This window comes from Limulus polyphemus, unplaced genomic scaffold (assembly GCF_000517525.1).
Source record: "Limulus polyphemus unplaced genomic scaffold, Limulus_polyphemus-2.1.2 Scaffold161, whole genome shotgun sequence".
Taxonomy (NCBI): domain Eukaryota; kingdom Metazoa; phylum Arthropoda; class Merostomata; order Xiphosura; family Limulidae; genus Limulus; species Limulus polyphemus.
The window spans coordinates 322,779-333,424 of record NW_013665771.1 but is presented as its reverse complement, the minus strand read 5'-3'; the positions used below and the strand labels follow the sequence as shown (position 1 = coordinate 333,424).

General features: G+C 34.4%; 1 protein-coding gene across 1 annotated transcript in view; it reads right to left on the bottom strand.

The window, feature by feature from the left end:
* Nucleotides 1-8,720, bottom strand: part of LOC111084902 — a 20,024-nt gene extending 11,304 nt beyond the window's left edge. The window contains exon 1 of the mRNA XM_022381409.1: nucleotides 7,920-8,720. Within this exon, the coding sequence (XP_022237117.1) occupies nucleotides 7,920-8,637 (718 nt within the window). The 5' untranslated portion in view covers nucleotides 8,638-8,720. The remainder of the gene's footprint in view (nucleotides 1-7,919) is intronic.
* Nucleotides 8,721-10,646: the final 1,926 nt, after the last annotated feature.

Below are 10,646 nucleotides of genomic sequence, written 5' to 3'. Positions count from 1 at the left end.
TTCTCGCATCACAGCTTTTGTCTACTTACTGTCTAATTTGCTAGAAAAATACTGATCTATACATTTCAAATCTAAATTTTCACCGTGCAACGCCGGGTAACTCAGCTAGTGTATCATCATTTAAAAATATACACTTGTGACAGTCAACGAGTAAAATATAATTTTGATCATAACGTTCATATAATCTTATATTTACAAACTTACAACGCTATAAACCGAGTTGTCGATACCCGTGGTGGACAGAGCACAGATAGCCTATTGTGCAGCTTTGTGCTTAACTATAAAAAAAAACACATAATTTAATAAATAAGAAATGTACGTGTTCCTACTTACACTAACATACTATGAAAGATGTACAGTAGCATTTTGGTTCACTTTTGTAGTTACTAAAGAAGTTTTTTTGTTGCTTCTAAAATATTTTAATTTCCACAAAAAAGATACCGATAACGCTGTAACGCTTTGGAAAGAAGTTCTGCTTTTGTATAAATTGAAATAGATATGTACTTAATTGCTTATGTTTATGCTTTACTAATCCTCAAGTTATTGGAGATAGTCACTTTAAAATTATATTTGTTTTCTAAATATCTGCTGGTAAAGAACAATAACGTAACCTAAATTGTAATACAAATATATCCTCTAGCTGAATTAGCTATTTTATGCTTTTCATGCAACTCAAGTGAATGATAATATTCACAATTTCCATTTCTAGAAATCATTAGTTAACGGCATGAGGAAACTAGTGGCACTTTAAATGTTGATTACACAGTTGGAAACTTACCCAATTTCTTTGTAAGTATGTAGTTAATGTAATAATTTCATGCTTCAAATAAATGTGAGAAAATTTTAGGGAACCACAGAGGAGTTCATGATAATTTGTAAACATTCTATTATTCATGAAGATTTATGGTTAAGCGCAAGGGGAACCAACTGAGGGGTCTTATATTGCCTTATTCTAGCACTCCTACTGTCGTCTTGAGAAAATTACTGATAACAGCCATGTTGAATTCACATGTGACGTTCTGAGAAATATTCCGTATTTCGACGAATTTATCAAAACACCCAAAGTTATTTTAGCTACTGCATTTCCCGCTTTTAGCCTTCTCAATGTATTTTATTGTCATTTACATCCAGAGTATGTGTTTAAAATAATTTCGATGAACTAATATAAATATTATGATATGTTACCAAATTGTGTTTCGATACCCTTGGTGAGCAGAGGATGTATATACCATTGTGTACCTTTGTTGTTAACAACAAACAAACGATGTTACCAAAGTATTGGAACAACACATAACTAATTAATAATTGGTCCATCCTCTCTAAATCTACGTGTGACTATCACTGCCGCTTAAAGCTATGAACGTCAGCTGCTGCCACAAACAAGATGTCACAAGGAACGGAACTCATGGAAAAGGGGAATGGATACGGCATTGGGGGTACAAGTAATCATCTTTTGTTCATACTTAAGTCCACTATGAGTAACGTACTGAAGAAATGGTTTGTTTGTTGCTATTATATGGCTACCTTCGATAGCCATCCCTAATTTAGAAGTAATAGACTGGAGGGCAGGCATCTAGTTAACACCTCCATCGCCAACTTTTGAGCTACTCTTTTACCAACGAAAAGTAGGATTGACCATCACATTATAACGCCTTCACAGTTAACAGAGCGAGCATATTCGGTGACAGGATTCTAGCTCGCGACCCACCGATTCGGAATCCACCGTCCTAACCCATAAGCCATAACAGGACATCTGAAGAAATGGAAAAACCACTGGACGTTGTAATCACAATTATAAATATAAGACATTAATTCTCATGATGATGTTAGCGCCGAATTTAAGGCCAAGAAAATTGGATAAAAATTTGTTAAGCAATGAATTCTAATAATCACTATTGTTTCAAATGCATTAGTTTGACGGCAACCTTAAAGATGCTTTGGATATGACTGTGTACAGTTTCTAACCGTGAGAGTGGTGGAGGGGTAACATGAACAAAATTGTAGTTTCAAGTACGTAGAATAATGTAAGGAATATTCTTGTCACAATGTATCGTTCTAGACAATAGTGCATTTCCTGCATAGATGACATTTTTAAAAAAAGAAACATATTTTTTTTCAGCATGTCACATTAATAGTGTTGATGCATCATCTTTTTTCATATCTAACAGTTTGACTAGTAGGACTAGGGGACAAAAATATATATTTTGGCAAGGTAGAAGTCATCTTCAGCTAAGACAGTTTCATTTTTCTAACAGGGTGGTTGGTCTTTGGAATAGGGTGCCTTCGGATGTTGTAGAGTTTAAGTGAGTTTAAGAAAAAGCTTGATAAGTATATGACTGATAAGGGCTGGTTTTAATATTTTGTAATTATCTTAATTTAGCTTAGAGTATGGAACAGCCAAGATGGACCAATAGGTCCACCTTATCCCAAAACTTTATGTTATGTTATTTTATGATCAGCTGCAGTAGTTCGAGATAAATAATATACACAAAGAATCTTGATCTGAATCCAGTTCAACTGCTCTGGGATAAATTTTGGAAACGCAACTGACGATAAAGAGAATACTGAGAAATTTCACAATATCTAGAGCTGCTTTGGAAAATGAGAGGTGGTTTATTCCCGCAGATGTCACCAGCAGTATTAGTAGGCTAGGTTGTGGTTAACCCCAAATATGGGCACATTCGTTCTTAACATTAGTCTCCAGTGGTGTCACAAAACACACGTTACGTTTGAAAAGCTTAATAAAATTTAGAAACTAAACTATTGATTAAGAGAAATATCTTATAAATAAAATATAGAGGGAGTTAGTTATTTTAGCTTATAAGTAGCTAATAATAATTTTTCTAGTAATTGTATCCAGTATAACCGGGACAGAAAGACTAACTTGAAGTAGCTGGGCTTCTCTCGGCGTTCCCATATTATACTTGAATAAATCTTCAGGAGAAAGGGAGGAGGTTGGAAGTTAGAACTATATAAGAACTTTTAAGGTATGGTATATATTTCTATTTAGTTCTATTCAATATTTTATAGTTGTATTTAATATATTTTTGTAAGGGTGGAGGTTGGAAGATTAATTATTAGAAATATTAGGGTGGCTCCATTTTGTTTTATGATTTTCTATGACGGCTGACTAGATTGACATCGGCATTTGGATATTGTCTAATAGATGGGATATTCCCAACGCAGTTGGGTGCTATTACCACAGACATCATCCTTTATGACAATAAGTTGACAACTTGGACTGGCAACGGTATTGCGATATATATATATATATAGTTAGATATTCGTGACCTATCGCTTTATTGGCATTGGTTGTTAAATTTGAAAATAATTACACAGTTCTTGAATGTGAATTCTATAAAAAAAAACGTAAAAATAGTCCTTCTACTTCATCATAAAGTAATATTGGTTTATTGGATCACTGGAAATTTAGAAATTGAACACATTAAGGTTGTATGACGTCAATAAACTGTGAACTGATCGCCAAGAATATGCAACTCTCAAAACTAGTGAAGAGCATTTATGCAACACAATACAATAGGTGAATATTTATACAAAGGGAATTTTGATCATTATATTTCTTCTTACAAAGGGTGATTTGTAGATTATCGAGATCCCGTTTTAAGATTGAGATTCAGTGTCGAATTCAAAATAATTTCTGACCAAGAATTTACAATAAAAAAGTACTGTAAAGACCAGTTTAAGTCTAGGTTTGTAGAAAGAATGACAGTCACCATGTTATTTCCTTGATTTAAAAGTTTTATTATGGTAATACGATTTCTACTGATATTTTTCTGCTAACCTATCCATCAAATGATCCAACTTTACATCAAATGAAGTTAGGCAATTGTAAGCTCATCGTTTAAAATTACTAATCTGTCTCGCTTGTCTGAAGTAAGATAATTAAACTCGGAATTAATCAACCTTTTTTCAAGTAATTTCATGATAATGCATTGAGCAATTATTCAACTTTCTTTTATAATCATGAGCAAACGTATGATAACGAAACCGGAAAATTCAATATTTAACTGTCCTTCTTCACTACTAGCAATCGTAATAGAATGAACATTACTCAACTATTTTTACAGCAATGAACAATTGTACGAAAATAAAACAATGGAAATAATTACACCTTCTTTTTTCTTAACCATCATGATACGAAAATGAAACCTGTAAATTATTCAACTTCATTTCTTAGCTATGAGCAACCAGAAGGTGATGACCCCGAGAAACAATCAAACTTTCCTTAATAAATAATCGTGAGCAATCGCACGAATTCGAAAAAGAGAAATCAGTCAAATTTTTTTTTCTAAGCCACGATAAGTTATATGATAATGAAATCGATAAATTAGTCAACTTTCATTCTTAAGCATGAGCAAATCATATATTAAAAAGAGATATTAATAACATGGGTAATCATATGATAAGGAAACCATGAAATTATTCATCTTCCTTTATTAATCATGGATAATTGTAGGAAAATAAAGCAGAGAAATTATTAAACATTCTTTCATCACAACCATGATTATCTATTTGAAAATAAAAGAGGATATCTACATGTATTCAACATTTCTTATCCCCGTCCCACCAAACATGCTCGCCCTTTCAGCCGTGGGGGCGTTATAAAGTGACGGTCAATCCCACTATTCGTTGGTAAAAAAGATTAGCCCAAAAGTTGGCGGTGGGTGGTGAGGACTAGCTGCCTTTCTTCTAGTCTTACACTGCTTAATTAGGGACAGCTAGCGCAGATAGCCCTCGTGCAGCTTTGCGCGAAATTCAAAAACAAACAAACAAACAATCAACATTTCTCATAACTACCAGACAGCGTATGATAACCAAACAGTGAAATTATTCAACTAACGTTATTAATCAATTGCATGCCAATACAAACGGAAAAATATTCTCTTCTTTGAAAATTATGAACACGGTAGTGAAACGAGAATTTATTCATTTTCTTAAATAACCACGAGTAACTGTTTTTTCTAAACCATAATAAATTACAACGAAATTGATAAATTATTCAACATTGTTTCCAAACCACGAACAAGCACATGATAACGAAATGGGTAATTATTTATCTCTCTTTCATAATCATAATCAATTATATAACAAAGAAAGCAGGGAATTATTTACTTTTCTTGAATAATTACGTACAACGTTCCGAAAATGAAACAAGAAAACTACTGAACAATTGTTTTTCTTATCAACCACAAATAATTGTTAGTAGAGACATCTGTAATATAAAAAGTAGTTCTGTACTTAATTAAATTAAATGAATTATGATCAGTTAAATGATAATGCAATTGTAAAATTCTTCAGTTTCACTTCGAAATCGAAAGCAATCGCACGATAATGAAACAAAGAAATTATCCAACTGTCTTTCATTATCGTGAGAAATCGTATAATAAGGAAATGGACAGTTTATCCATTTTTTTTCTTGTTAACCATGATTTTATTAGGAATCGCGTGGGCATGAAACTGGAAAATTATTCCACTATCTTTCGTAATCATGTGAAATCTTACCATGAAAAATATTCAACTGTGTTTCTTAACTATAAGCATGGTATGATATTTACAAGGAAAGCCTCTCTGGTGGTTCAACAGTAAGTCAATAGGCTTATAACACTAAATATTGGGTTTCGATATCCGAGGTGGGCAGAGCACATATATCCCATTGTATAGCTTTGTGCTTTAACACAAACACACAAAATCACAAGGAAAGATTATTCAAATTTCTTTCTTAATTATGAGTTAGTGTATGATAATGAAACCAAAAAGTTATTCAATCTCCCTACCATGAAAAATCGTGGGGTAATGAAACCTTAAAAACATTCAATCGTCTTTTTTTGTACCATGAGTAATTCTGTGATAATCAAAACAGAGTTTTTTTCACACTTTCTTTGATGAGCAATTACATGGTGATAAATCTAGAAAATTAGTCATCTGTCTTTCTTAACCGTCCCCTGGTGGGACAGCGGTAGGTCTACGTACTTACAATGCTAAAATCCGGGGTTCGATTTACAGCGGTGGACACAGGAGATAGGCCAATGTGACTTTGATCTATAACAACCAACCCAAGCCCTCTCTTAACCATAGTCAATTGAATTATAACTAATAATTAAATTAGAAAACTACTTAATTAGACCAAAATTAAAATGACCCCCCATAATAAGTATAGCTAATTAGATATATTGTTTTCGTTTATAAATATTAGCAAGCATATTATAATGATTCCGGAAATTTTTCCACTTTCTTCACCATGGACAATCGTATGATAATGATACCGTGAAATTATTCAACTGCTTTTCTGAACAAGGAACAATCATATGATAATGATACCGAAAAATTATTCAACTGCTTTTCTGAACAAGAAACAATCATATGATAATGAATGGAGGAAATAACCCAACTTTTTTCCTTAGCCATGAGGAAACTTATAATAATTAAACAGGGAGATTATTCAATATCCTGTCTTCACCATACGTAATCGCATTAATACTGGTATTGCAGAAGCCATGTAAGGAACTAAAATATTGATGCAAGATTTCAGTGATGCTTAAATGTCGCCCGAAGTGAAAGAGAATGTCGCCGTAAAGATTTGCGTCATCATTTATTTATGAACAATAAATAGAGACAAACATCAAGAGAACGCTAAAATTATATATTATTCTCTAGCTGTAGAACTCCGTTTTACAGCAACTTTCAGAAACGTCATCTGAGATTGTATGTAAGATAATTCTAAACCAGCTCATATTGGAATGTTTAGAAAACTGCCTATCTATCACTCAGTACCATTCTAAATATACAGTATTTCGGGATAGACAATTGGAAACCCTGTCATTTGGTTTTACTTAGCGAAGCGGGAATTATTTATCCCTTATATGCTAGAAGGCTTTAGACGACTGTTCATCGCTCTTGTGAATGTGGGTCATGTGTAGCCTAGGAGCTAGCATGTCCATACTTTGATTGGCGTGTCAATTTAGGGGCGTGGGTGCGTTATAAGAGTGACGGTGTAATTTCGTTATTTGGTTAAACAACAGTAGCCCAGTAGTTGGCGGTTGGTGATGTTGACTAATTAACTTCCCTCTAAATTAGCAGTTGAAAACTAGGGAAGTTATGCGCAGTTATATGTCGCTTTGCGTGAAAATTCTAAATACAATTTTCCATGTTGTATTTTGCATTTAGTTCACTAAGCTGAAATGATTTGGTTTACAATTACCTAAAATATCCAAACCACGAGTCTTCAAAAATAATCTATTTAAAGAATAACAGAACATAAAACAAAGAAGAAACGACACCAAAATGTGGGAAAACATATATATATATCCTGTATGCTCCATTGATGTGTCTTAAAGTCTCGTGAATTATATCCTGTCAACGCATTCATGCAAAAAGCCCACATATATAGACCAGAGTATAATTCATTAGGTCAGCAAATGGAACAAAATACATCCATGACAAAGTTGCTTCTGAGACAGATTTTTAACAAAACAGCTACTAGTAATCCAAACTATAAATCTTCATGCATCATGTAATACCGATATTTGGATTACGATATACATATTAAAGATATAAATATATTTTTCAATCGTAATGATTTTAATGAAATTAAAGAATATATTCCACTCTGTTTGATTGTTCGTAGTTAAGCACAAAGCTACACAATAGGCTATCTGTGCTCTGCCCACCACGGGTTTCGAAACCCGGTTTCTAACGTTGTAACTCGGCAGGCATACCTCTGTGCTACTGGAGAGCTCTCGGTTTGACATCTTCTGTTTTTTTCCTTGATTTTTGTACAAGAGTATGACATATGTTTAGGTTTATATAAAGAAACAAAAATCAGCCTGCAAGAGTTCACATAGTTTTTCGTAAAATATTTCCATTCATAGCTTATGCATAAGTGATAACCAGGTACTTACGATCTTTGTCCATGACACTGCGGGAAGGGGTCAACAGTAGTGTGATGGTTACTAGCAAGACACTAGAGATCAAGATGGCTAAAGCGGTTAGCACTACAGCGCACACAATTCGACGTCGTTGAATTTCCTTTGGAGGATTGCTGGAAACTCCGTCTAAGTCCAACTCAGTATATTTTGATTCAGTTACTGTTTCCGGACTCCATAAACTTCCGCTGCAGCTGGACGATTCCTCTTGGTAGTGTAAATATCGAGATGAAAAGCGGTCGCGACCTCCAGCACGTATCTCGGAAAGACGATGGTTCCGCTGACTGTTCCGATGAGACGACCGTCGTCGATGTTGGTGCTGATAATGTTGATGGAGCGCGCCAGCCTCTTCGCCACGGACGCTAAAGGTGCGACGCACGGGGAGTTTCTCTCGCGTTTTGTGACTTTCTTTTGCTGAGGCTACCCGACGGAGACGACGACTATCGTGATGATGTTTGATGTGAGGAACGTCTTCGTATCCGACGGAAACGTTCTGGACTTTGCTCTGTCGAGAAACTCTACAGTCGTCTTTCCCGAGGGTGCTTCGATTGATGCTGCGCCAGTGGCGACTACAAATTCTGTGGTGTCGTTGGTTGTCATCGTAGTCAAAGACACGTGGGGAACTGGGGGAGGGTGCTTCAGTGACTGCAACAGGACACTGCCCACTGTCTTGTTGTTTAATATTACTGCTCATAGCTCTTGGCCACACAGTTTGCTAGCCTCTCATGCAAGTTGTATGATCGGTACCAGTCGTTCACCAAGTCTATGACGCGGTGTTTGTTTTGATAAGACTCCCAGAGTGCTACTGCTCCGTATCTCACATGCTGAGTACGGCACATTGAACGTATATATATACTTATGCTGTTTGTTTTGTTACTCCTTTTTCTGTTCAATCTTCATATCTTTTCTGCTATAGCTGCTTGCTGTTGAGGCAGATTTTAGGAAACTCACACACACACATATCCACGCATCACGTGGTTTGACAAAGCCCAGGGAAATAATATACTTCTCAACATACATAGAAGAAAAGGTGAGGAGTCAGTCAGAGTTCACGTAAAAGTTTTTATTTCTCTTTGAATGTTTGATATGTGAAATCTAAATAACTTCCATATATGTACATGACAGATAGTTGTTTAAATACAGAACAATGTTTTTGATATTTTTAATAATACAACTATTTTTACCAATAAGACTATACTAGCGACTATTGTTATTTCTCCAAACTGTGTGGAGATATTGTTTAATCAATCTTAAGTCTGGATGCTGTTTAGAGGTCTTGAGTTGGAATTAATAAATCTACTCCGTTTTGAAAAAAGTATTGACTGTATAGTCTCAGTCGGAGGTTGCTAGAAGTGCAGTAAATAAATGTGAAGATGGTTACTTTTTAGATAAAAAAAAATGTTATTTTTATAACATTTCAAAACAGAGATCGTTTTCCTGAAATATCGAAGAATAAAATATTTTAACAAGGTGATTCTTTCCGCATATATTTTCTGTATGTCCTTAATAAATCGCAATTACTACGTCAAAATTACCATGAAAATTCGTTCACGAGGTATATCTAAAAACCATTGAATAAATTATTAAATAAAAATAACGATTTTTTGTACGCACTTTTAATGATTGCTTACTTAACTAATGGTTTGGAATACTAACTGATATTATTTTACCATAATTTTATTCCGTCACACTTACATATTTATTTTGTTCCACTTAAATCGTAATTACTAGTCTTCTCACTTCACTTAGTGCTTTCAATAGTTTTGCTTGCGGATCGTCTAGACAGTTTCTGCCAAGCACAACTTCTTTCTATTGGTTTGTTGTTTGAGAGCAGAGCTAAATTAGGCTATTTTCCGTGACCCCCCGGGGAATCGAACCCCCGGATTTTAGTGTTGTAAGTCCGTAGATTTATCGCTGTCCCACCGGGGGACTCTTTCCATTGCAAAAATATTCAAATAATCAATGCGATTTCAAAACTCTGAGCTCAGAATCAAACATTTTTAAACAGTTGTTATATATGCTTTGCTGGTGTCTGTTCATGGAATAAGCAATCTTCTGTTTTTTTGTAAACCACCTACATCTTTTAACGGTCTTCTAGAAAGAGTCTAATTTTCTCCACTTTTCCCAGCACGTTCGTTTTTGTCTAGCTCACTTGTAAGGACAGTTAAAAACACATGTAATAGCACATAATTTAAGTTATTTTAAATTGTTAAAGTTAATAATGGTGAATCGTGACGTTTTATTACAGCATCACAGATCTAAAACGAAAGAAAAAAAGCCTGTTCCGTTCACATGCAAACACAAAACAATCAATCTTTGATAGTAACAAATGTAAGATATTCTTAATTTAGGCTTAGTATATCTAGGCTATTTTACTTTTACATAGTTGAAAGCACAAAGCACATTTCTTCATCGAAATGTGCAGGTATCCTTTATCATCAAGATCATACAGTATAGTTGTTTACTATACATGAAACGTTAGTTTCCCATTACAACACCTGATGTTTCAAGTCTCTTCGTTCAAAATAAACGGGTTTGACCGTAAATGTATTCAATCAAATGAAGTTCCCTAATCTAACAACGGCAGTTTGTTCTTGCTGCTATTATTCTTAATAGGCAGACATTCAAAACTCCTAAAATAGTTTGCAAGGTATTATTCCAAGTGCACATCCTATTGATAATGATGTCAATACGTGCACTATT